This window comes from Haemorhous mexicanus, chromosome 35 (genome assembly GCF_027477595.1).
Source record: "Haemorhous mexicanus isolate bHaeMex1 chromosome 35, bHaeMex1.pri, whole genome shotgun sequence".
NCBI lineage: Eukaryota > Metazoa > Chordata > Aves > Passeriformes > Fringillidae > Haemorhous > Haemorhous mexicanus.
The window spans coordinates 27,612-53,423 of NC_082375.1; the positions used below are offsets into that span (position 1 = coordinate 27,612).

Genomic DNA, 25,812 nt, shown 5'->3' on the forward strand with positions numbered 1-25,812 from the left:
CCGTTCCTCCCGAGCCCCCCCGAGCCCGGACCCCCCCCCGGAGCCCCCCGAGCCCCCCCGGCCCCGCGGGCCCCCCCCGGTACCGGTCCCGGCCCATCGGTCCCGGCGCTGCGGCGCTGCCGGAGGCGCTGCGGGCCGGGGGCGGGGCCTGCGGAGGGGCGGGGCCGGGGAGGGAGGCCACGCCCACTGGGTGGAACCCCCACCCCCCCCTCCCCGGTGTCTCCGGTGGAGACCACCGGGGGTTGTCACCTCCTCTTTGTCACCCCCCCTGTGTCCCTCCCCCGGGTCACCCCCCCCCCGGGTGTCACCTCGGTGTCCCCGTCCCTTGGAGGGCCAGGCCACCCACCCAGGGGGACACGGGGGGGGACACAGGGGACAGGGAGGACCCGGGGGACACAAGGGACACGGGGCAGCGGGACAGGGGGACGTGGGACACAGGGATGGGGGACATGAGGGACAGAGGGTGTGGGGACACCAGGGATGGTGTCACCTCAGGGGACACCCCCTTGTCCTTTGCCTGTCCCATCCTTGTCCCATCCCTGTCCCTGTCCTGTCCCTGTCCCCATCCTTGTCCCCATCCCTGTCCTGTCCCCATCCCCGTCCTGTCCTCTTCATTGTCCCCGTCCTTCTCCCTGCCCCATCCCCATCCCTGTCCCATCCCTGTGCCATCCTTGTCCCCAACCCTGTCTTGTCCCTGTCCCCATCTCTGTCCACTCCTTGTCCCTGTCCCATCCCTGTCCTGTCCCCGTCCTTGTCCCTGTCCCCATCTCTGTCCCACTCACATCCCTGTCCCCATTCCTGTGCCATCCTTGTCCCCAACCCTGTCTTGTCCCTGTCCCCATCTCTGTCCACATCCCTGCCCTATCCCCATCCCTGTCCCCATCCCTGTGTCCCCATCCCTGTCCCTGTCCCATCCTTGTCCCCATCCCTGTGTCCCCATCCCTGTGTCCCCATCCCTGTGTCCCCATCCCTGTCCCCATCCCTGTGTCCCCATCCCTGTCCCTGTGTCCCCATCCCTGTGTCCCCATCCCTGTCCCATCCCTGTCCCCATCCCTGTCCCCATCCCTGTGTCCCCATACCTGTCCCATCCTTGTCCCCATCCTTGTCCCCATCCCTGTGTCCCCATCCTTGTCCCCATCCTTGTCCCCATCCCTGTGTCCCCATCCTTGTCCCCATCCCTGTCCCCATCCCTGTGTCCCCATACCTGTCCCATCCTTGTCCCCATCCCTGTCCCTATCCCTGTCCCCATCCCTGTGTCCCCATCCCTGTCCCAGTCCCCATCCCCATCCTTGTCCCCATCCCTGTCCCCATCCCTGTGTCCCCATACCTGTCCCATCCTTGTCCCCATCCTTGTCCCCATCCCTGTGTCCCCATCCTTGTCCCCATCCTTGTCCCCATCCCTGTGTCCCCATCCTTGTCCCCATCCCTGTCCCCATCCCTGTGTCCCCATCCCTGTCCCCATACCTGTCCCATCCTTGTCCCCATCCCTGTGTCCCCATCCCTGTCCCCATACCTGTCCCATCCTTGTCCCCATCCCTGTGTCCCCATCCCTGTCCCATCCTTGTCCCCATCCCTGTCCCTATCCCTGTCCCCATCCCTGTGTCCCCATCCCTGTCCCAGTCCCCATCCCCATCCTTGTCCCCATCCCTGTCCCCATCCCTGTGTCCCCATCCCTGTCCCTGTCCCATCCTTGTCCCCATCCCTGTGTCCCCATCCCTGTCCCTGTGTCCCCATCCCTGTGTCCCCATCCCTCTCCCATCCTTGTCCCCATCCCTGTCCCCATCCCTGTCCCCGTCCCCATCCCCATCCCTGTCCCCGTCCCCATCCCCATCCCTGTCCCCATCCCTGTCCCTGTCCCTGTGTCCCCATCCCTGTCCCATCCCTGTCCCCATCCCTGTCCCCATCCCTGTGTCCCCATCCCTGTCCCTGTCCCCATCCCCATCCTTGTCCCCATCCCTGTCCCCATCCCTGTCCCCATCCCTGTCCCTGTCCCTGTGTCCCCATCCCTGTCCCTGTGTCCCCATCCCTGTCTCCATCCCTGTGTCCCCATCCCTGTCCCCATCCCTGTCCCATCCTTGTCCCCATCCCTGTGTCCCCATCCCTGTGTCCCCATCCCTGTCCCTGTCCCTGTGTCCCCATCCCTGTGTCCCCATCCCTGTCCCCATCCCTGTCCCATCCCTGTGTCCCCATCCCTGTCCCCATCCCCGTCCCTGTCCCTGTGTCCCCATCCCTGTGTCCCCATCCCTGTGTCCCCATCCCTGTCCCATCCCTGTGTCCCCATCCCTGTGTCCCCATCCCTGTCCCTGTGTCCCCATCCCTGTGTCCCCATCCCTGTCCCCCCCTCCACGTGCCTTTTCTCCTGGCCCCGCCCCTTTCCCGCCCCCTCCCCGCCAATCACAGCGCTGCGAGCGCCCCTCCCGCCCTTTTTCACCAATGAGAATGCTTGGAGGCGTGGCCAGAGACGATGACATCACCTCCATTCAGATCACGCCCCTTTTGCCCCACCCCTGCTCCTGATTGGCCGCTTGGAGCAGCGACGATTGACATCTCTATTGACCAATAGCAGAGCCGCGCGCAGCGGGAGTGCTTCCCATTGGCTGCGAGCTCGAGAGGGCGGGGCCAGCTGTCTCTCCCCGGGGTCTGGGGGGCATTTGGGGGGACACGGGCGGATGGAGGGGGTGACACCGCCGCAAAGGCTGATGGGAGGGTTGGGGACCCCCGGGGGGCTGATGGGACAATGGGGACACCGCAGGAGGGGACACCGGGGACCCCCAGAGCCATGGGGACAATGGAAATCCATCGAGGGGGACATTGGGGACCCCCCTGTCTGGGACACTGGGGACCCCCAGAGCCATGGGGACAATGGGGACCCCCCTGACTGGGACATTGGGGACGCCCCTGGGTGACGTCACCTCCCCAGAGCCATTGGGACATGGGACATCCTCCCAAGGAGGGGACACTGGGGACCCCCAGCCCCCTGGGGACATTGGGGACACCAAAGAGGGGACCCCAAGAGCGACTGGGGACATTGGGGACACCGGGAGGGGACCCCCAGCCCCCTGGGGACATTGGGGACACCAAAGAGGGGACCCCAAGAGCCATTGGGGACACTGGGGACACCAAGGAGGGGACCCCCTAGCACCCTGGGGACACAGGGCCAGCGCGAGGAGGTGACACTGAGAACCCCCAGCCCCTTGGGGACACTGGAGACACCAAGGAGGGGACCCCCCGTCCCTTGGGGACACAGGGCCAGCGCGGGGAGGTGACACGGGTGGCACGGCTGTCCGGGAGGTACAAAGCTTTATTGGGGAGGGGGCGGCGGGGGTCCCTAGGCGGGGGACACGGAGGAGTTGGACACCGAGGACACCTCGGTGCGCGAGGTGGAGACCTCGGAGCCATCGTCCACCTTCTTGCCAAAGAGCTGCAGGATGCAGTTCCGGAACTGCGGGGACACCGGGGACAGACAGGGGACAGACAGGGGACAGGGGACACCGGGACAGACAGGGGACAGACAGGGGACAGACAGGGGACAGGGGACAGACAGGGGACAGACAGGGGACACAGGGGACAGGGGACAGACAGGGGACAGGGGACAGACAGGGGACAGACAGGGGACACAGGGGACAGGGGACAGACAGGGGACAGACAGGGGACACAGGGGACAGGGGACGGACAAGGGACAGACAGGGGACAGACAGGGGACAGGGGACAGACAGGGGACAGACAGGGGACAGACAGGGGACAGACAGGGGACACAGGGGACAGACAGGGGACAGACAGGGGACAGGGGACACCGGGACAGACAGGGGACAGACAGGGGACAGGGGACAGGGGACACCGGGACAGACAGGGGACAGACAGGGGACAGGGGACAGACAGGGGACAGACAGGGGACACGGGGGACAGGGGACAGACAGGGGACAGACAGGGGACAGGGGACAGACAGGGGACAGACAGGGGACACAGGGGACAGGGGACAGACAGGGGACAGGGGGACAGAGGGACAGGGGGACAGACAGGGGACACCGGAGACAGGGAGACACACATGGGACACAGGGGACAGACAGGGGACAGAAGGGGACAGACAGGGGACAGGGGACACAGGGGACAGACAGGGGGACAGAAGGGGACAGACAGGGGGACAGGAGAACACGAAGATGTAAATGATGGGCTTGCAGGTGGTGGCTCTATCCCAGTCCCAGTGCCACACCCCATCCCCATGTCCTGGCTGTGTCCTCATGCCCACACCTGTGCCCAGGTGTGCCCAGGTGTGTCCCCAGGTGCCCCCAGGTGTGCTCAGGTGTGTCCCTCACCTGTCTGTTCATGAAGACGTAGATGATGGGGTTGTAGATGGTGGCTCTATCCCATACCCCATACCCCATACCCCATATCCCATACCCCAAGCCCATAGGTGTGCTCAGGTGTACCACAGGTGCCCCCAGGTGCCCCCAGGTGTGTCCCTCACCCGTCTGTTCATGAAGACATAGATGATGGGGTTGTAGATGGTGGCTCTATCCCATACCCCATACCCCATACCCCATACCCCATACCCCATACCCCATAGGTGTGCTCAGGTGTACCATAGGTGCCCCCAGGTGCCCCCAGGTGTGCCCAGGTGTGTCCCTCACCTGTCTGTTCATGCAGACGTAGATGATGGGGTTGTAGATGGTGGCTCTATCCCATACCCCATACCCCATATCCCATACCCCATACCCCATAGGTGTGCTCAGGTGTACCACAGGTGTACCCAGGTGCCCCCAGGTGTGTCGCTCACCTGTCTGTTCATGAAGACGTAGATGATGGGGTTGTAGATGGTGGCTCTATCCCATACCCCATACCCCATACCCCATATCCCATATCCCCAAGCCCACACCTGTGCCCAGGTGTGCTCAGGTGTACCACAGGTGCCCCCAGGTGTGTCCCTCACCTGTCTGTTCATGCAGACGTAGATGATGGGGTTGTAAATGGTGGCTCTATCCCTGTCCCATACCCCATACCCCATATCCCATACCCCATAGGTGTGCCCAGGTGTGTCCCTCACCTGTCTGTTCATGCAGACGTAGATGATGGGGTTGTAGATGGTGGCTCTATCCCATACCCCATACCCCATATCCCATACCCCAAGCCCATAGGTGTGCTCAGGTGTACCACAGGTGCCCCCAGGTGCCCCCAGGTGTGTCCCTCACCTGTCTGTTCATGAAGACGTAGATGATGGGGTTGTAAATGGTGGCTCTATCCCTGTCCCATATCCCATACCCCATACCCCATATCCCCATAGGTGTGCTCAGGTGCCCCCACCTGTGCTCAGGTGTGTCCCTCACCTGTCTGTTCATGCAGACGTAGATGATGGGGTTGTAGATGGTGGCTCTATCCCTGTCCCATACCCCACACCCCATACCCCATACCCCATAGGTGTGCCCAGGTGTGCTCAGGTGTACCATAGGTGCCCCCTGGTGTGTTGCTCACCTGTCTGTTCATGCAGACATAGATGATGGGGTTGTAGATGGTGGCTCTATCCCTGTCCCATATCCCATACCCCATACCCCAAGCCCATAGGTGTGCCCAGGTGTACCACAGGTGCCCCCAGGTGTCCCCAGGTGTGTCCCTCACCTGTCTGTTCATGCAGACGTAGATGATGGGGTTGTAGATGGTGGCTCTATCCCATACCCCATATCCCATACCCCAAGCCCATAGGTGTGCTCAGGTGTGCTCAGGTGTACCATAGGTGCCCCCAGGTGTGTCGCTCACCTGTCTGTTCATGAAGACGTAGATGATGGAGTTGTAGATGGTGGCTCTATCTCATACCCCATACCCCATATCCCATATCCCATACCCCATAGGTGTGCCCAGGTGTGCTCAGGTGTACCATAGGTGTGCTCAGGTGTGTCGCTCACCTGTCTGTTCATGCAGACGTAGATGATGGGGTTGTAGATGGTGGCTCTATCCCATACCCCATACCCCATACCCCATACCCCATACCCCATAGGTGTGCTCAGGTGTACCATAGGTGTACCCAGGTGCCCCCAGGTGTGTTGCTCACCTGTCTGTTCATGCAGACGTAGATGATGGGGTTGTAGATGGTGGCTCTATCCCTGTCCCATACCCCATATCCCATACCCCATACCCCATAGGTGTGCCCAGGTGTGTCCCTCACCTGTCTGTTCATGAAGACGTAGATGATGGGGTTGTAGATGGTGGCTCTATCCCATACCCCATACCCCATACCCCATATCCCATACCCCATAGGTGTACTCAGGTGTACCATAGGTGTACCCAGGTGCCCCCAGGTGTGTTGCTCACCTGTCTGTTCATGCAGACGTAGGTGATGGGGTTGTAGATGGTGGCTCTATCCCATACCCCATACCCCATATCCCATACCCCATACCCCATACCCCATATCCCCAAGCCCATAGGTGTGCTCAGGTGTACCATAGGTGTACCCAGGTGCCCCCAGGTGTGTTGCTCACCTGTCTGTTCATGCAGACGTAGATGATGGGGTTGTAGATGGTGGCTCTATCCCTGTCCCATACCCCATACCCCATATCCCCAAGCCCATAGGTGTGCCCAGGTGTACCATAGGTGCCCCCACCTGTGCTCAGGTGTGTCCCCCACCTGTCTGTTCATGCAGACGTAGATGATGGGGTTGTAGATGGTGGCTCTATCCCATATCCCATACCCCATACCCCATACCCCATACCCCATAGGTGTGCTCAGGTGTGCTCAGGTGTACCATAGGTGTGCTCAGGTGTGTCGCTCACCTGTCTGTTCATGCAGACGTAGGTGATGGGGTTGTAGATGGTGGCTCTATCCCTGTCCCTTACCCCATACCCCATACCCCAAGCCCCATAGGTGTGCCCAGGTGTGCTCAGGTGTACCATAGGTGTGCTCAGGTGTACCATAGGTGTGCCCAGGTGTGTCGCTCACCTGTCTGTTCATGAAGACGTAGATGATGGGGTTGTAGATGGTGGCGCTCTTGGCGAAGAAGGCGGGCAGGGCGGCGGTGAGCGGGTGGAAGGCGTAGCCGGGGTTGGCGGCGGCGAAGCAGGCGAAGATGGTGTAGGGCCCCCAGCAGAAGCAGTAGGCCAGGATCATCACCACCACCATGCGTGACACCTCCTTCTCCGCCTTCTGCGTCGACTCCGACTCCTTCTGCTGGGCTGCCACCTGGGGGGACACAAGGGGGGTCAGGGGGGTCCTGGGGAGGGGGCTGGGGGGGAGATTGGGGGGTCCTGGGGGGGTTTGGGGGGGGTTGGGGGGGTTATAATGGGGTTTGGGGGGGAGATTGGGGGGTTTGGGGGGGTTTAAAGGGGTACAAAGGTGACTTCTTCTGCTGGGCTGCCACCTGGGGGGGGGACACGGGGGGTCAGGGGGGTCCTGGGGAGGGGGCTGGGGGGGGATTGGGGGGTCTTGGGGGTTTGTCGTGGGGTTATCATGGGGTTTGGGGGAGTTAAAGGGGTACAAAGGTGACTCCTTCTGCTGGGCTGCCACCTGGGGGGGACACGGGGGGTCAGGGGGGTCCTGGGGAGGGGGCTGGGGGGAGATTGGGGGGTCCTGGGGGGGTTTGAGGGGGTTATTGTGGGGTTTGGGGGGGTTTAAAGGGGGTGTTTGGGGGATTAAAGGTGACTCCTTCTGCTGGGCTGCCACCTGGGGGGGGACACGGGGGGTCAGGGGGGTCCTGGGGAGGGGGCTGGGGGGGAGATTGGGGGGTCTTGGGGGGTTTTTGGGGGGGTTATCATGGGGTTTGGGGGGGTTTGGGGGGGTTATCATGGGGTTTGGGGGGGTTAAAGGGGTACAAAGGTGACTCCTTCTGCTGGGCCGCCACCTGGGGGGGGACCAGGGGGGTCAGGGGGGTCCTGGGGAGGGGGTTGGGGGGGAGATTGGGGGGTCCTGGTGGGGTTTGGGGAGGTTTGGGGGGGTTATCATGGGGTTTGGGGGGGTTTAAAGGGGGTTAAAGGGGTACAAAGGTGACTCCTTCTGCTGGGCCGCCACCTGGGGGGGACACGGGGGGTCAGGGGGGTCCTGGGGAGGGGGCTGGGGGGGAGATTGGGGGGTCCTGGGGGGGTTTGGGGGGGTTATCATGGGGTTTGGGGGGGTTATCATGGGGTTTGGGGGGGTTAAAGGGGTACAAAGGTGACTCCTTCTGCTGGGCTGCCACCTGCGGGGGGGCACGGGGGGGTCAGGGGGGTCCTGGGGGGCAGATTGGGGGGTTTGGAGGTCCTGAAGGGGGGTTATGAGGAGGTTTTTTTCCCTGTTTCTTCCTTTTTTTTGGTGGGGGGTGGTCAAAATTTTTTGCAGGGCTTTTTAGGATTTTTTCTCTTTTTTTTTTTTTCTGTTTGTTTGTTTATTTCTGCATTTTTTCCCCCCAAGGTTTTTTGTTGTTTTTTTTTTTTTCAGGTCAGAATTTTTTCCCCCGGGGTTTTTTTGGGTTCAGAATTTTTTTGGGGAGGGGGTCTCTCCTCACCGCACGGATGGCCAGCCAGACTTGCAGGTAGCAGAAGATGATGACGGCCAGCGGGAAGAAGCAGCAGGTGACCATCAGCACCACCATGTAGGACTGCACACCTGGGTCCGTGCTGCCGCTGAACACGTCGGGCCCGCACGAGGTCTTCAGCCCATGGGGCCAGTACCTGCCCAGGGGGACACCGAGGGGTCAGAGGTGACAATGGGGACCCCCCCCAAATTCCTCGGGAAGGATCCGGGTCTGGGGGATCCCTGGGAACCTCGGGGGGGTCACCCCCAGACCCACCTTGGGGACACCTGGGGACACCTGAGTCACCCCCATGGGGTCAGTACCTGCCCCAGGGGACACCGAGGGGTCAGGGGTGACAATGGGGACCCCCCCCAAATTCCTCAGGAAGGATCCGGGTCGGGGGGATCCCTGGGAACCTCGGGGGGTCACCCCCAGACCCACCTTGGGGACACCTGGGGACACCTGAGTCACCCCCATGGGGTCAGTACCTGCCCAGGGGGACACCGAGGGGTCAGCGGTGACAATGGGACCCCCCCCCAAATTCCTCGGGAAGGATCCGGGTCTGGGGGATCCCTGGGAACCTCGGGGGGTCACCCCCAGACCCACCTTGGGGACCCTCGGGTCATTCCTGGAGCTTCTGACAGCTCTAGGGACACTCGTGTCACCCCCCAATACCCCCTGGGGACGCTCGTGTCACCTCTGTGACACTCCCAGACCCCACCCCAGGGCCTGGGGACCCCTCCCCACCTGCTCCAGCTGAGGGTGGGGGGCGCGGTCCAGGCTCAGGACCAGATCCAGGAGAGGAGGACCCCAGCCCAGACCCCTCCCACAGCTCTGGGGACACCCGTGTCACCTCTGTGACCCTCTGGGGACACTCGTGTCACCCCCGGACCCCCCCCCCAGGGCCTGGGGACCCCTCCCCACCTGCTCCAGCCGAAGATGGGGGGTGCGGTCCAGGCGCAGGACCAGATCCAGGAGAAGAGGACCCCAGCCCAGACCCCTCCCACAGCTCTGGGGACACCCGTGTCACCTCTGTGACCCTCTGGGGACACTCGTGTCACCCCCAGAACCCCTCCCCACCTGCTCCAGCCGAGGATGGGGGGCGCGGTCCAGGCGCAGGACCAGATCCAGGAGAGGAGGACCCCTGCCCAGACCCCTCCCACAGCTCTGGGGACACTCGTGTCACCTCTGTGACCCTCTGGGGACACCCGTGTCACCCCCGGACCCCTCCCCACCTGCTCCAGCCGAAGATGGGGGGCGCGGTCCAGGCGCAGGACCAGATCCAGGAGAAGAGGACCCCGGCCACCGCCAGCTTCCCGTCGAACTTGATGTTGCCGAAGGGTTTGCAGACCACGAACCAGCGCTCCCAGGAGATGATGGCCAGGGACCAGAGCGCCGTGATGCCTGCAGGAGTTTGGGGTGGTTATGGGGCTGCCCCATAGCGCCCAGACCCATAGAGCCCCATGGAACGTGGCCCTATAGAGCTCAGACCCATAGAACCCCATAGACAACCCCATAGAACCCCATAGACAACCCCAGAGCATCCAGTCCTTGCTGTGGGGAGAGTGGCCAGGGTCTGCAGTGCTGGGATTCCTGCAGGGGTTTGGGGTAGTTGTGGGGCTGCCCCATAGCACCTGGACCCATAGAGAGTCCCTGACCCATATTTGTGACCCACATCCCTGCCCATATCCCAGCCCATAACCCTGCCTCACATCCCTGTCCCATATCCCTGCCCCATATCCCACCCCATATCCCACCCCATATCCGTGCCCCACATCCCTGACCCACATCCCTGACCCTTACCCCAGGTCTACATCCCTGCCCCACATCCCCTCCCCTATCCCACCCCCCATCCCCCTGCCCCCAACTGACCACAGGCACTGCCCACACCCCACACCCCCCCGTGTCCCCAGCCCCACTGCCCACCCCCCAGACCCCCTGAGTGTCCCCACACCCCACACCCCCCCATGTCCCCAGCCCCACTGCCCACCCCCCAGACCCCCTGAGTGTCCCCAGCCCCACACCCCCTATGTCCCCAGCCCCACTGCCCACCCCCCAGACCCCCTGAGTGTCCCCAGCCCCACACCCCCCATGTCCCCAGCCCCACTGCTCACCCCCCAGACCCCCTGAGTGTCCCCAGCCCCACTGTCCCCCGTGTCCCCAGCCCTACTGCCCACCCCCCAGACCCCCTGGGTGTCCCCAGCCCCACACCCCCCCCGTGTCCCCAGCCCCACTGCTCACACCCCAGACCCCCTGAGTGCCCCCACACCCCACACCCCCCCATGTCCCCAGCCCCACTGCCCACCCCCCAGACCCCCTGAGTGTCCCCACACCCCACACCCCCCCCATGTCCCCAGCCCCACTGCCCACCCCCCAGACCCCCTGAGTGTCCCCAGCCCCACTGCCCCCCGTGTCCCCAGCCCCACTGCCCACCCCCCAGACCCCCTGAGTGTCCCCACACCACCCCACACCCCCCCCATGTCCCCAGCCCCACTGCCCACCCCCCAGACCCCCTGAGTGTCCCCACACCCCACACCCCCCCGTGTCCCCAGCCCCACTGCCCACTCCCCAGACCCCCTGAGTGTCCCCAGCCCCACACCCCCCCATGTCCCCAGCCCCACTGCCCACCCCCCAGACCCCCTGAGTGTCCCCACACCCCACACCCCCCCGTGTCCCCAGCCCCACTGGCCCACCCCCCAGACCCCCTGAGTGTCCCCCAGCCCCACACCCCCCCCATGTCCCCAGCCCCACTGCCCACTCCCCGGACCCCCTGAGTGTCCCCAGCCCCACACCCCCCCATGTCCCCAGCCCCACTGCCCACCCCCCAGACCGCCTGAGTGTCCCCACACCCCACACCCCCCCGTGTCCCCAGCCCCACTGCCCACCCCCCAGACCCCCTGAGTGTCCCCAGCCCCACTGCCCCCCGTGTCCCCAGCCCCACTGCCCACCCCCCAGACCCCCTGAGTGTCCCTAGCCCCACTGCCCCCCATGTCCCCAGCCCCACTGCCCACCCCCCAGACCCCCTGAGTGTCCCCAGCCCCACACCCCCCCGTGTCCCCAGCCCCACTGACCGCAGGCGCTGACGGTGTAGCCCTCGATGACGCACATGGGGTGGCCGAGGATGAAGTAGCCGAAGATCTGGTTGACCACGCTGATGGTGCTGGCGATGACCGTCTCGCCCAGGTCGGCCACGGCCAGGTTGACCAGGATCCAGTTCAGGGGGTGCCGCAGCTTCTTGAACTTGGCCGTGGCCACCAGCACCAGCCCGTTGGTGAACACCGAGGCGACCACCACGAAGATCATCCACAGCGACGTCAGGTTGTACACCCAGCGCGGCGCGATGTGGTAGTTGGGGCCCTCGAAGGGACCTGGGGGACCGAGCGGGGTCAGCGGTGGTGGCCGTCGGTGACCCTCGTGTCACCTCGTGTCACCTCGTGTCGCCTCGCGCCCGCTGGGGGTGGTGGCGGTGGTGGTGGAGGTTGGTGTTGACCTCAAAATTCCCTCGAATCTCCCTCAAAATGATTCCCTGGTGTCCCTTTGTGCTTCTTCATGTCCCTTCATGTCCTCTCATGATGTCCCTCCCTGTCCCCTCATGTCCCCTCCGTGTCCCCTCCGTGTCCCCCCACATCTTCATTGCGCCACTGCCGACGGTGTGGGTTGGCGTACATTGATCGTTGACCCCAAAACTCTTCAAAACTCTTCAGAACTCCCCAAAATCTCCCTCAAAATGATCCCCTGGTGTCCCTTTGTGTCTCCTCATGTCCCTCTGTGTCCCCTCGTGTCCCCTCCATGTCCCCCCACATCTTCACTGCGTCACTGCCATCAATACAGGTTGGTGCACGTCGACCATAGACCCCAAAAACTCCCCCTGAACCTCCCTCAAAATGCTCCCCTTGTGTCCTCTCATGTCCCTTCATGTCCCCTCATGTCCCCTCATGTCCCTTTGTGCCTTTTGGTCACCTCTGATGTCCCTTCCTGCCCCTTTTGTCCCCCCATGTCCCTCCGCGTCTTCACCGTGTGTTGCTGCCATCGATGTCTGTTTACCCCAAAACTCCTCAAACCTGTCCCAAAACTGCCCCAGAGTCCTCCCCCCGTGTCCCCCAGTGTCCCCTGGTGTCCTTCAGTGTCCCCTGATGTCCTTCAGTGTCCCTCCATGCCTCCCTGTGTCCCCTGATGTCCCCAATATTTTCACCACACACATATTTACTTTTGGTATACCTTGACCGCCAACCCCAAAACTCCCCCAAACCCCCCCAAAACTGCCCCAGGCCCCCTCCCCCCGTGTCCCCCCGTGTCCCCTGGTGTCCCCCAGTGTCCCCTGATGTCCTTCAGTGTCCCCTGATGTCCTTCAGTGTCCCTCCATGCCTCCCTGTGTCCCCTGATGTCCCCAACATCTTCACCGCGCTCATCTCTACTATTGCCGTACCTCAAACGCCAACGCCAAAACTCCCCCAACCCCCCCCAAAACTGCCCCAGGCCCCCCTCCCCCCGTGTCCCCCAGTGTCCCCTGATGTCCTTCAGTGTCCCCTGATGTCCTTCAGTGTCCCTCCATGCCTCCCTATGTCCCCTGATGTCCCCAATATTTTCACCACACACATATTTACTTTTGGTATACCTTGACCGCCAACCCCAAAACGCCCCAAAACCGCCCCAAAACCGCCCCAGGCCCCCTCCCCCGGTGTCCCCCCGTGTCCCCTGGTGTCCCCCAGTGTCCCCTGATGTCCTTCAGTGTCCCCTGATGTCCTTCAGTGTCCCTCCATGCCTCCCTATGTCCCCTGATGTCCCCAATATTTTCACCACACACATATTTACTTTTGGTATACCTTGACCGCCAACCCCAAAATGCCCCAAAACCGCCCCAAAACCGCCCCAGGCCCCCTCCCCCGGTGTCCCCGCATGTCCCCGCGGTGTCCCCGCGTGTCACCGCTGCTCACCGCGCGTGTTGTTGCTGTTGGTGTAGGTGAAGATGCTGTCGCGCGTGGTGTCGTCGTCGTCGTGACGCCGGCGGGCGGCGAAAACCGCCCCGTCAAAAACGCCCGTCGCCATCGTCCCCAAGTGCCACCAGCGCCACTGCCCCGGCCAGCCGCGCCCCCTTGCTCTTATACCCCCCCCCGCCCCCGGATTAGCCCGGACCCCCCCCCAAAATCCCGTCCCTGAGCCCTTAATTGGGGCCGCGCGGATCCGGGGGGGACGCCCCGGCCTCACCTGAGCAGCCGGGGTGAGCTGATGGGATTGACGCCAGCGCTAATCCCCCGCTGTTTCCTGGGCCCTGCCCCCCCCCGGGGTCCGAACTGCCCCCCACGGGACCCCCGAGATCCCAACGGGACCCCCCGGATGGAAATCGGCACCGCCAGAAACCCCCGGGACCCCCAGAAACCCCCGGGACCCCCAAAAGGCGGCATTCGTCACAAACAGCCCCGAGGTTCCCAGGATAATTTCCACCCAAATTGGCCCCCCCCGGGATTCAAATTGGACCCCACGGGACCCCCGGGATCCGAACGGGACCCTCGGGACTGAAATCGGGACCCCCAGAAACCCCCGGGACCCCCCTCCAAACCCCAGCTCCAATTCCCCACCCCCGGTTCCCGACTGGGCCCCCTCAGGATCCAAATTGGCTCCCCCGGGACCCCCAAGTGTGGGGCTGAGCCCCCCCCCAAAGGGGCAGCGCTGCCCCCCGGGATGTGACGCAGCCCCACATCGGGGTCCTGCCCCATAGTGGGGTCCTCACCCCCTCCTGCCCCACACTGGGGGGTCCTGGACCCCCCGACCCACAAAATTCTGGGTCCCGGCCCCCTCCTGACCCACCCTGGGGGGTCCTGACCCACATTGAGGGGTCCTGGAGCCCCCCCCCCCACCCCATATCTGGGTCCCGGCCCCCCTCCTGACCCACATCAGGGTCCTGACCCCTGTCCCGCCCCATAGCAGGGTCCTGACCCCCTCCTGACCCACATTTGGGGTTCTGCCCCACACCGGGGGGTCCTGACCCCTCCTGACCCACATTTGGGGTTCTGCCCCACACCGGGGGGTCCTGACCCCTCCTGACCCACATTTGGGGTTCTGCCCCACACCGGGGGGTCCTGACCCCTCCTGACCCACATTTGGGGTTCTGCCCCACATTGGGGGGTTCTGCCCCACACCGGGGGTTCCTGACCCCCTCCTGACCCACATTTGGGGTTCTGCCCCACACCGGGGGGTCCTGACCCACATTTGGGGTTCTGCCCCACATTGGGGTCCCGACCCCCTCCCACCTCACATCGAGGTCCTGCCCCACACCGGGGACTCCCGACCCTCTCCCGCCCCACATTTTGGGGTCCCACCCCACACCGGGGGTTCGGCACCCCCTCCTGACCCACATTTTGGGGTCGGGCCCCCCCGCCCGCCCCTCGGATCGGGGTCACGGGGCCGCGTTACATCACGGGGGGCTCCGGCTCGGGGCCAAGTGGGGCACGGGGGGAGCCCCACCCCCCCCCGCCCCCCCAAAAATAGCCGCAGCCCTAATTAGCAATTAACCCGGGGGGGTTGGGGACGACGGATTAACGAGGGGAGGGGGCTCGAATTTGGGGTCCTGGGGTGTCCCCCCCATCCCGTTCTACGCCCCACATTTGGGGTCCTGGGGGGTCCCGGGGCTTGGGGGCGCTCCCCAGGGGGGTCACCCCAGAAGGGCCCCCCAGGCCTGACCTTAATCCCGCCCCCCCTGGGGGGGCCGGAGCTGCCCCCCCCCCTAATCCCGGGATTTTCGGGTCGCCCCGGGGGAGTCCGATTAGGGGGGACACGGAAACTTTAATCCCCCCCCGGGGAAAAGGGGGCGCGGAGAGCGGCGGAGAGAGAAGCTTGGGGGGCTCCGGGGGGCTCCTGGGGGGAGCTGGGGAGGTTTTGGGGGGTCTGGGGGTCTCCGAGGGGGGTTTGGGGGATGTCGGGGATGGTTTGGGGGCGGTTCTGAGGGGTTTAGGAGCGGTTCTGGGGGGGATTTTGGGCGGCTCTGAGGGGATGTTGGGGAGTCTGGAGCGTTCCGGGGGGCTCCGGGAGGGTTTTGGGGGGCTCCAGGGAGGTCGGGGGGTTCGGGGGTTCTCGGGGAGGGGGGTTTGGAGGGGGTTTTGGGGCGGTTCTGAGGGGTTTTGGGGCGGTTCTGAGCGGTTTTGGGGCTCTTCTGAAGGATTTTGGGGCGGTTCTGAGCGGTTTTGGGGCCGTTCCGGGGGTCTCTGGGGAGGCTTTTCGGGGTCCTGGGGGGTCCCGTCCGTTCCAGGGGGGCCGATTGGGTTGGGGAGCGGCCGGACCCCCCCAAAACTGGGGGGCAAAGGGGGCGGGCGGTGCCCCCCACCCCCCATCTCCCCCCCCCCCATCCCGGGGGGCAGCCGGTAAGTGCTGGGGGGGCGCGGGGGGAGGGGGTTGGGGGGCTCTGGGGGGGCTCTCTGGGGCCACCAGGAGTGGCCGTGGGGCCACCAAGGCCACCGAGGGCCAGCAGGGCGTGCTGTGGGTCGGGGGTGGTGCTGCTTTGGGGCCACCATGAGCAGCCATGGGGCCACCGAGAGCCACCGGTGGCTACCGGGGGTCGCTGGGAGGGGCTGGGGGTCTCTGGGGGGCTGCCGTGGGGCCACCAAGGGCCACCAGTGGGTGCCGTGGGGCTGCTGTGGGTCACTGTGGGGCCACCAAGGACCTCCGTGGGTGCCACAGGTGTCCCTGTGAGTGTCCCTTTTGGGGTGTCCCCTCTGGGGTGTCCCCTGTGGGGTGTCCCGTGGGTGTCCCCTCTGGGGTGTCCCCTCTGGGGTGTCCCCCCCGTGTCCCCCCGGGCCGTGCGGCCGGAATTCCGCTAGTTCTGAACTTTTTCCTGGAAAAAAAGCTCACTACTGGCAGAACTCGGCTGCGCGCCCCACTGCGGGGGCACCTGGGGGGCACCTGGGGGGCACCCGGGGGGCATTTTGGGGGCACTTATGGGGCACTTGTGGGGCTGGGGGCACTGCGAGGACACTTGTGGGGCATTTGTGGGGCACTTGGAGGGCACTTGTGGGGTTGGGGGCACTGCGGGGGCATTTGGGGGCACTGCAAAGACACTTGTGGGGCATTGGGGGTGGTACCTGTGGGTCTGGGGGCACTTGTGGGGCACTTGTGGGGCGGTCCCCAAAGCAGAGGCAGCGGCTGCGTCTCCAGTGTTTAATACAGGGGGGTGGGGGTGGGGTTTATGTACAACGGAGCTGTGGGGCTGCCCCATAGCGGGGGGGGCAGAGCTGCCGTGGGGCTGAGAGCGGTGGGGGGGGTGTGGGGCAGAGCTGCCGTGGGGCAGAGCCCGATGTGGGGCAGTACTGCGGGGGGCAGAGCCCTCCATAGGGCAGAACCGTGAGGCTGAGCCTGATATAGGGCCAAGCTCGGTGTGGGGCAGAGCTCGATATAGGGCCAAGCTCGGTGTGGGGCAGAGCTCGATATAGGGCCAAGCTCGGTGTGGGGCAGAGCTCCATATAGGGCAAAGCCCGATGTGGGGCAGAGCTCCATATAGGGCCAAGCCCGGTGTGGGGCAGAGCTCGATATAGGGCCAAGCCCGGTGTGGGGCAGAGCTCGATATAGGGCCAAGCCCGATGTGGGGCAGAGCTCGATATAGGGCCAAGCCTGATGTGGGGCAGAGCTCGATATAGGGCCAAGCCCGATGTGGGGCAGAGCTCGATATAGGGCAAAACTTGGTGTGGGGCAGAGCTCGATATAGGGCAAAGCCCAGTGTGGGGCAGAGCTCAATATAGGGCAAAGCCCGATGTGGGGCAGAGCTCGATATAGGGCAAAGCCCAGTGTGGGGCAGAGCTCGATATAGAGCCAAGCTCGGTGTGGGGCAGAGCTCGATATAGGGCAAAGCCCGATGTGGGGCAGAGCTCGATATAGGGCAAAGCCCAGTGTGGGGCAGAGCTCCATATAGGGCCAAGCCCGGTGTGGGGCAGAGCTCGATATAGGGCCAAGCCCGATGTGGGGCAGAGCTCGATATAGGGCAAAGCCCAGTGTGGGGCAGAGCTCGATATAGGGCCAAGCTCGGTGTGGGGCAGAGCTCGATATAGGGCCAAGCTCGGTGTGGGGCAGAGCTCGATATAGGGCCAAGCCTGGTGTGGGGCAGAGCTCGATATAGGGCAAAGCCCAGTGTGGGGCAGAGCTCGATATAGGGCCAAGCTCGGTGTGGGGCAGAGCTCGATATAGGGCCAAGCCCGGTGTGGGGCAGAGCTCCATATAGGGCCAAGCTCGGTGTGGGGCAGAGCTCGATATAGGGCCAAGCTCGGTGTGGGGCAGAGCTCCATATAGGGCAAAGCCTGGTGTGGGGCAGAGCTCGATATAGGGCAAAGCCCGGTGTGGGGCAGAGCTCGATATAGGGCCAAGCTTGGTGTGGGGCAGAGCTCGATATAGGGCAAAGCCCAGTGTGGGGCAGAGCTCGATATAGGGCCAAGCTTGGTGTGGGGCAGAGCTCCATATAGGGCCAAGCTCGGTGTGGGGCAGAGCTCGATATAGGGCCAAGCTCGATGTGGGGCAGAGCTCGATATAGGGCCAAGCCCGATGTGGGGCAGAGCTCGATATAGGGCCAAGCCCAATGTGGGGCAGAGCTCGATATAGGGCCAAGCTCGGTGTGGGGCAGAGCTCGATATAGGGCCAAGCCCAATGTGGGGCAGAGCTCGATATAGGGCCAAGCCCAGTGTGGGGCAGAGCTCCATATAGGGCAAAGCCCAGTGTGGGGCAGAGCTCAATATAGGGCCAAGCTCGATGTGGGGCAGAGCTCGATATAGGGCCAAGCCCGATGTGGGGCAGAGCCCAATATGGGGCTGAGTCTGATATGGGGCCGAGCCCTCCACAGGGCAGAACTGTGAGACTGAGCCCCATACAGGGCCGAGCCCAGTGTGGGGCCGAGCCCGGTGTGGGGCAGAGATCCATATAGGGCAGAGCCCAATGTGGGGCTGAGCCCAGTGTGGGGCAGAGATCCATATAGGGCCGAGCCCAGTGTGGGGCAGAGCCCGGTGTGGGGCAGAGATCCATATAGGGCTGAGCCTGGTGTAGGGCCAAGGCCGGTGTAGGGCAGCCCTGGCTGGGTCGGGCCCGCTGTGGGGCAGAGCTCACTCTAGGGCTGAGCCTGCTGTGGGGCAGCCCCGCCGTGGGGCCGGGCCCTACGCCGGGGACACCTGGCTGGAGGACACCGAGGACACCTGCGTGGCCTGGGACGAGCCGGACACGTCGTCGTCGTCCCCGAAGGGGCTCCGGCCGCAGAACACGAGCTTGAGCATGCAGGAGCGGAACTGCGGGCGGGGGGCGTCACAGCGGGACCCCAGACCCACCGAGAGACCCCTGACCCACCGAGAGAGCCCAGACCCACAGCGGGACCCATAGGAACAGCCCCAGACCCACAGCGGGACCCCCAACCCATAAAGAGACCCCAGACCCACAGAAAGATCTATAGGAACAGCCCCAGACCAAGGGATGGGACCCCAGACCCAGGGACAGGACCCCAGACCCACAGCACTGCCCCCATGTCCCCATTGTCCCCATGTCCCCCTGTCCCCACCTGCTTGTTCACAAAGACATAGATGCCACCATCACCCCCATTGTCCTATTGTCCCCACTGTCACACTGTCCCCGTGCCCCCGTGTCCCCACCTGCTTGTTCATGAAGACACAGATGCCCACTGTCCCCATGTCCCCCTGTCCCCACCTGCTTGTTCATGAAGACATAGATGCCACCATCACCCTCACTGTCCCCACCAACCCCAGTGTCCCCATGTCCCCACCATCCCCACTGTCCCCATGCCACCATCACCCTCACTGTCCCCACCATCCCCACCATCCCCACTATCCCCATTGTCCCCATGTCCCCACCAACCCCATTGTCCCCACTATCCCCATTGTCCCCATGTCCCCACCATCCCTAGTGTCCCCATGTCCCCACCAACCCCACTGTCCCCACCATCCCCACTGTCCCTATGTCCCCACCACCCTCACTGTCCCCACCATCCCCACTGTCCCCATGTCCCCACCAACCCCAGTGTCCCCACCATCCCCACTCTCCCCATGTCCCCACCAACCCCATTGTCCCCACTATCCCCATTGTCCCCATGTCCCCACCAACCCCCATTGTCCCCACCATCCCCATTGTCCCCATGCCCCCACCATCCCCATTGTCCCCACCATCCCCACTGTCCCCATGCCACCATCACCCTCACTGTCCCCACCATCCCCACCATCCCCACCATCCCCATTGTCCCCATGTCCCCACCAACCCCACTGTCCCCACCAACCCCACTGCCACCACCACCCTCACTGTCCCCACCATCCCCACTGTCCCCATGTCCCCACCACCCTCACTGTCCCCACCATCCCCACCATCCCCATGTCCCCATGTCCCCGTGTCCCCACCTGCTTGTTCATGAAGACGTAGATGACGGGGTTGTAGACGGTGGAGGCCTTGGAGAAGACGGAGGGGATGGAGGCCAGCCCCAGGTCGAAGGGGTGTCCCCGGTGTGTCACCACCCAGAGCGCGAAGGAGCAGTAGGGCAGCCAGCACACCAGGAAGCCCAGCACCATCACCACCACCATCTTGGTCACCTCGCGCTCCGCCTTCTGCGTGCTGGCCGACTGCTCCTGCTGCTTGGCCACCTGCGGAGGGGGGACAGCGTCAGGGGGACAGGGAGGGGGCGGGGAGGGGGTGGGTATGGGGTCAGGGTGGGGACAGGGAGGGGGCGGGGAGGGGGTGGGTATGGGGTCAGGGTGGGGTTAGATATGGGGTTAGGGTGGGGTCAGATATGGGGTCAGATATGGGGTCAGATATGGGGTCAGGGTGGGGACAGGGAGGGGTTGGGGTGGGGGTGGGTATGGGGTCAGGGTGGGGTTAGATATGGGGACAGGGTGGGGTTAGATATGGGGACAGGGTGGGGTCAGATATGGGGTTAGATATGGGGTCAGATAAGGGGACAGGGTGGGGTTAGATGTGGGGTTAGATGTGGGGTTAGATATGGGGTTAGGGTGGGGTCAGTGTGGGGTCAGATATGGGATTAGATATGGGGTCAGGGTGGGGACAGTGTGGGGTTGGGGGTAGATATGGGGTCAGGGTGGGGTCAGATATGGGGTTAGATATGGGGTTAGATATGGGGTCAGATATGGGGTTAGATATGGGGTTAGATATGGGGTCAGATATGGGGTTAGATATGGGGTTAGATATGGGGTCAGATATGGGGTTAGATATGGGGTTAGATATGGGGTCAGATATGGGGTTAGATATGGGGTTAGATATGGGGTCAGATATGGGGTTAGATATGGGATTAGATATGGGCTTAGATATGGGGACAGGGTGGGGTCAGATATGGGGTCAGATATGGGGTCAGATATGGGGTTAGGGTGGGGTTAGATATAGGGTCAGATGTGGGGTTAGATATGGGGTCAGATATGGGGTCAGATATGGGGTCAGGGTGGGGACAGGGTGGGGTTGGGGGTAGATATGGGGTCAGGTTGGGGTCGGGGTGGGGGTAGGTATGGGGTTATATATGGGGACAGATTGGGGTCAGATATGGGGTCAGATATGGGGTCAGATATGGGGTCAGATATGGGGTTAGATATGGGGTTAGATATGGGGTCAGATATGGGGTCAGATATGGGGTTAGATATGGGGTCAGTTGTAGGGTCAGGGTGGGGAGATATGGGGTCAGACATAGGGCACAGGGGGGTCAGGTATGGGGTCAGACATAGGGCACAGGGGGGTCAGGTATGGGGTCAGTTCTGGGGTCAGTTCTGGGGTCAGACTGGAGGACTCAACCACGCCAGTGACCCATGGGGGTCTCAAACATGGTGGGGGGGGGGGGTCCTCAGACCCCCATCACTGACCCCCACTGCCTCCCCCCGCTTTGGGGTCCCCCCAAGGACCACCCACCCCACGGGACCCCAATTCCCCTGTGCCCCCAATAAACCGTGTACCCCAATAAAGCCGTGTACCCCAATAAACCGTGGGCCCCCCAAGACCCCCCGGGACCCCCTGGGACCCCCCAAAATCCCCTCACCGCGCGCAGGGTGAGCAGCAGCCATCCATAGGAGATGATCACGGTCAGGAACCTGCACTGCCCTGATCCCCCCGACCCCCCAGGACCCCCCGGGACCCCCCAGGACCCCCCGGGACCCCCCAGGACCCCCCGGGACTCCCCAAAATCCCCTCACCGCTCGCAGGGTGAGCACCAGCCATCCATAGGAGATGATCACAGCCAGGAACCTGCACTGCCCTGATCCCCCCGACCCCCCAGGACCCCCTGGGACCCCCCAAAATCCCCTCACCGCTCGCAGGGTGAGCAGCAGCCGCCCGTAGGAGAAGATGATGACGCTCAGGGGGAAGCCGAAGCAGAAGCAGAAGAGGAAAATCACGTAGGACTCGTTGTTCCATTTGTTGTCCGTCGTGTACCAGTCCGGGCCGCACGAGCACTGCAGCCCCTCGGGGATGTACCTGGGGAGGGGGCACGGGGTGTGGGCACTGGGACCCCCGAGCTCAGCCCGGGACCCCCGAACCGCCCCCGGGATCAGCGAAATCCCTGGGAACCCCCTGGATCCCAAAATCCCCGACAATTCCCGGCACTCCCAACCCCCGGGGATGGCTCTGGGGGAGCGGCTGGGGGGGGGTCGCACGGCTGAGGGACCCTTGAACCCCCCCCAAGACCCCCCGAACCACCCCCAGACCCTTAAAACCCTTTGGGTCCCCCAAAACCCCCGACCCCATCCAAGACCCCCCAACCTCCCTTGAAGACTCACCCCACACCCCCCCCCCCCAGGGACCCCCCAACCCCCCTGCTACCCCCTGACCCCATCCAGGACCCCTGACCCACCTGGGACCCCCCAACCCCCCTGCTACCCCCTGACCTCATCCAGGACCCCCCTGACCCCCCCGGGACCCCCCAACCCCCCTGCTACCCCCTGACCCCATCCAGGACCCCTGACCCACCTGGGACCCCCCCAACCCACCTGGGACCCCCCAACTTTCCCCAGATCCCCAACTCTAGGGACCCCCAGGTCCCATTGGACCCCTAAACCTTGGGGACCCCTGACCCCCCCCGGGACCCCCAGACCCCCCCAGACCTGCTCCAGCCGAAGAGGGGGGGCACGGAGGCGATGAGGCCGAAGATCCAGGTGATGGCACAGCCCAGCACCGCGTGGCTGCCCCGGAAGGTGAAGTTGCCCAGGGGCTTGCAGATGACCAGGAACCGCTCGAAGGCCACCACGGCCAGTGACCACAGGGACACCATCCCTGGGGACAGGGGACACGGGTGACATCCCTGTCACCATGGCCACCATGGCCACCACGGCCAGTGACCACAGGGACACCATCCCTGGGGACAGGAGATGTGGGTGACATCCCTGTCACCATGGCCACCACGGCCAGTGACCACAGGGACACCATCCCTAGGGTGACACCCCTGTCACCATGGCCACCACGGCCAGTGACCACAGGGACACCATCCCTGGGGACAGGAGATGTGGGTGACATCCCTGTCACCATGGCCACCATGGCTAGCTAGCGACCACAGGGGCACCATCCCTAAGGACAAGGGACATCTCTGTCACCACCCCCTGTGCCATGCCCACCATGGCCACCATGGCCAGTGACCACAGGGACACCATCCCTAGGGTGACACACCTGTCACCATGGCCACCATGGCCACCATGGCCAGTGACCACAGGGACACCACCCTGTGCCAATGCCATGGTGTCCCCATGTCCCCATTGTCCCCCGTCCTTGTGTGCCCCTGTCCCTCTGCCCGATGTCCCCACACCCAGCGCTCCTCGGCCAGCTGTCCCCACGGCCCATGTCCTCGGTGACCCCAGTGACCTTCTGCCTCTTGTCCCACATGTCCAGTGTCCCCACGCCCAATGCCACCACACCCAGCGTCCCCAGACCACGGTGACCTTGTAGTCCATGTCCCACACTCCCAGCGACCCCAGACCCAATGTCCCCATGTCCAAAGCCCCCAGACCCAACACCCCCAGACCATGGTGACCTTGCAGCCCACATCCCACACCCCCAAAGCCCCCAGACCCAATGCCCCCAGACCATGGTGACCTTGCAGTCCATGTCCCATACCCCCAACACCCCCAGACCCAAAGCCCCCAGACCCAACATCCCCAAACCCAACACCTCCAAACCCAACACCCCCACACCACAGGGACTTTCTACTCTCATGTCCAACGCCCCCAGACCCAACACCCCCAGACCACAGTGACTTTCTACCCTCATGTCCAACACCCCCAGACCACGGCGACCTTGCAGCCCATGTCCCACACCCCCAACACCCCTAGACCCAAAGTCCCCAGACCCAACACCTCCAAACCCAACAGCCCCACACCATGGTGACTTTCTACCCTCTTGTCCAACACCCCCAGACCATGGTGACCTTGTACCCTCATGTCCAACGCCCCCAGACCCAAAATTCCCAGACCACGGTGACCTTGCAGCCCATGTCCCACACCCCCAACACCCCCAGACCCAACATCCCCAAACCCAACATCCCCACACCATGGTGACTTTCTACCCTCATGTCCAACACCCCCAGATCCAACACCCCCAGACCCAACACCCCCAGTCCATGGTGACCTTGCAGCCCACATCCCACAGCCACAATGCCCCCAGACCCAAAGTCCCCATGTCCAACACCCCCAAACCCAACACCCCCACACCATGGTGACTTTCTACCCTCATGTCCAACACCCCCAGACCCAACACCCCCAGACCATGGTGACCTTGCAGCCCACATCCCACAGCCACAACGCCCCCAGACCCAAAGTCCCAATGTCCAACACCCCCAAACCCAACACCCCCAGACCACGGTGACTTTCTACCCTCATGTCCCACACCCCCAAACCCAGCACCCCCACACCATGGTGATTTTCTACCCTCATGTCCAACGCCCCCAGACCCAACACCCCCAGACCACGGTGACCTTGCAGCCCATGTCCCACACCCCCAACACCCCCAGACCCAAAGTCCCCAGACCCAACGCCCCCAGACCCAACACCCCCAGACCACGGCGACCTTCTCCCCCACACCCCCACCACTCCCCACATCCCCCTCGGTCCCTCACCGCCCAGCGTGGCCGTGAACCCCTCGATCTTGCAGGCCAGCGGCCCCAGGGCGAAGTACATCTGGGAGAAGCTGTAGAAGGCCGTGGTGGAGCCCACGCACACCACCAGCAGGTTGGCCACCGCCAGGTTGACCAGGATGTAGTTCAGGTGCGACCTCAGCTTCTTGTACTTGGCCGTGCATACCACGGTCAGCGCGTTGATGGGGACGCCCAGCACCACCAGCAGGAACATGAAGGCCGCCATGGCCTTGAAGATGCCGGGGCTGCCCAGGTGGGTTTGGGGTACCAGGAAGGGGCTCAGCGCCGTCACGTTGGGCGTGTCCAGGCTCATGGGGATGTAGAAATCCTCGGGGAGCTCGTCCCGCATCTCCCGCGACTTCTGCATGGCGGCGGCACCGCGGACGGACGGACGGACGGGTGGGTGGGTGGGTGGGGGGCGACGGGGCGGATCTTTTATAGGGCGGGGGGCGGATGGGACCCCCCTCCAATAATCGGGGCTCAGGAGGTAAAGCGCGGCTGAGCCCGGCTCATCCCGGAGCCGGCGCTGGCCAAGCCGGGCTTAGGCGCCGGGCAAGCGGCTTTCGGGGGGTCTTAATCGCCCCCGAGCCCTGATTAGCGGGGTTGGGGTGGGGGATCAGGGGGTATCAGAGCCCCCCCCCATCCTGAAAGGGCTTAATTAGGTGCTGGTGTAATTGGGGGGGGTGGTGGTCCTGAAATACCCCCGGGTGCTGCGGGGGGTTGGGGGGTTGGGGGTGTTGAGGTGATAAATTGGAGCCTGGGAGGTGCCTGGGGTCTCAAATTGGACCCCAAAAGCTCTGTGAGACCCCAAATTGGACCCCAAAACGTCCCTGGGATCCCAAACTGGACCCCAAAAGGTGGCTGGGATTGCAGATTGGACCCCAAAAGCTCTGTGAGACTCCAAATTGGACCCCAAAAGGTCCCTGGGATCCCAAACTGGACCCCAAAATGTGGCTGGGATTGCAAATTGGACCCCAAAAGTGCTGTGAGACCCCAAATTGGATCCCAAAAGGTCCCTGGGATCCCAAACTGGACCCCAAAAGGTGGCTGGGATTGCAAATTGGACCCCAAAAGTGCTGTGAGACCCCAAATTGGATCCCAAAAAGTCCCTGGGATCCCAAATTTGACCCCAAAAGCTCCCTGGAGTCCCAAACTAGACCCCAAAAGGTGACTGGGATTGCAAATTGGACCCCAAAAGCTCTGTGAGACCCCAAACTGGATCCCAAAAACTTCTTGGGATCCCAAAATCTTCCTGGTACCACCCCGT

The 25,812-nt window shown here is 63.7% G+C and overlaps 2 protein-coding genes across 2 annotated transcripts; both read right to left on the reverse strand.

Moving 5' to 3' along the window:
- Positions 1–3,297: 3,297 nt before the first annotated feature.
- LOC132341066 (red-sensitive opsin) lies at positions 3,298–13,527 on the reverse strand. Its single transcript, XM_059872338.1, has 6 exons — positions 13,405–13,527; positions 11,542–11,838; positions 9,706–9,874; positions 8,462–8,627; positions 6,925–7,164; positions 3,298–3,442 (listed from the first exon to the last, which is right to left on the reverse strand). Exons 1-6 carry the CDS (start codon positions 13,514–13,516, stop codon positions 3,329–3,331), a joined length of 1,098 nt encoding a protein of 365 aa, XP_059728321.1. The 5' UTR covers positions 13,517–13,527; the 3' UTR covers positions 3,298–3,328.
- A 4,259-nt stretch (positions 13,528–17,786) lies between these two features.
- Positions 17,787–24,929, reverse strand: LOC132341106 (blue-sensitive opsin). Its single transcript, XM_059872399.1, has 5 exons — positions 24,528–24,929; positions 22,528–22,696; positions 21,736–21,901; positions 19,834–20,073; positions 17,787–18,720 (listed from the first exon to the last, which is right to left on the reverse strand). The coding sequence occupies exons 1-5, from the start codon at positions 24,910–24,912 to the stop codon at positions 18,592–18,594; spliced, it is 1,089 nt and encodes a 362-aa protein (XP_059728382.1). The 5' UTR covers positions 24,913–24,929; the 3' UTR covers positions 17,787–18,591.
- Positions 24,930–25,812: the final 883 nt, after the last annotated feature.

What these genes read in the sequence shown, in the direction of transcription:
- LOC132341066 (XM_059872338.1), bottom strand. Translation starts at nt 13,516, where the DNA reads ATGGCGACGGGCGTTTTTGACGGGGCGGTTTTCGCCGCCCGCCGGCGT. An exon ending in CAACAGCAACAACACGCGCG is followed by an intron (nt 11,839 to 13,404) that starts GTGAGCAGCGGT and finishes TCGGTCCCCCAG; the next exon opens with GTCCCTTCGAGGGCCCCAAC. An exon ending in CTACACCGTCAGCGCCTGCG is followed by an intron (nt 9,875 to 11,541) that starts GTCAGTGGGGCT and finishes AAACTCCTGCAG; the next exon opens with GCATCACGGCGCTCTGGTCC.
- LOC132341106 (XM_059872399.1), bottom strand. Translation starts at nt 24,912, where the DNA reads ATGCAGAAGTCGCGGGAGATGCGGGACGAGCTCCCCGAGGATTTCTAC. An exon ending in TGCTGCTCACCCTGCGAGCG is followed by an intron (nt 20,074 to 21,735) that starts GTGAGGGGATTT and finishes CCCCCTCCGCAG; the next exon opens with GTGGCCAAGCAGCAGGAGCA. An exon ending in ACGTCTTCATGAACAAGCAG is followed by an intron (nt 18,721 to 19,833) that starts GTGGGGACACGG and finishes CCCCGCCCGCAG; the next exon opens with TTCCGCTCCTGCATGCTCAA.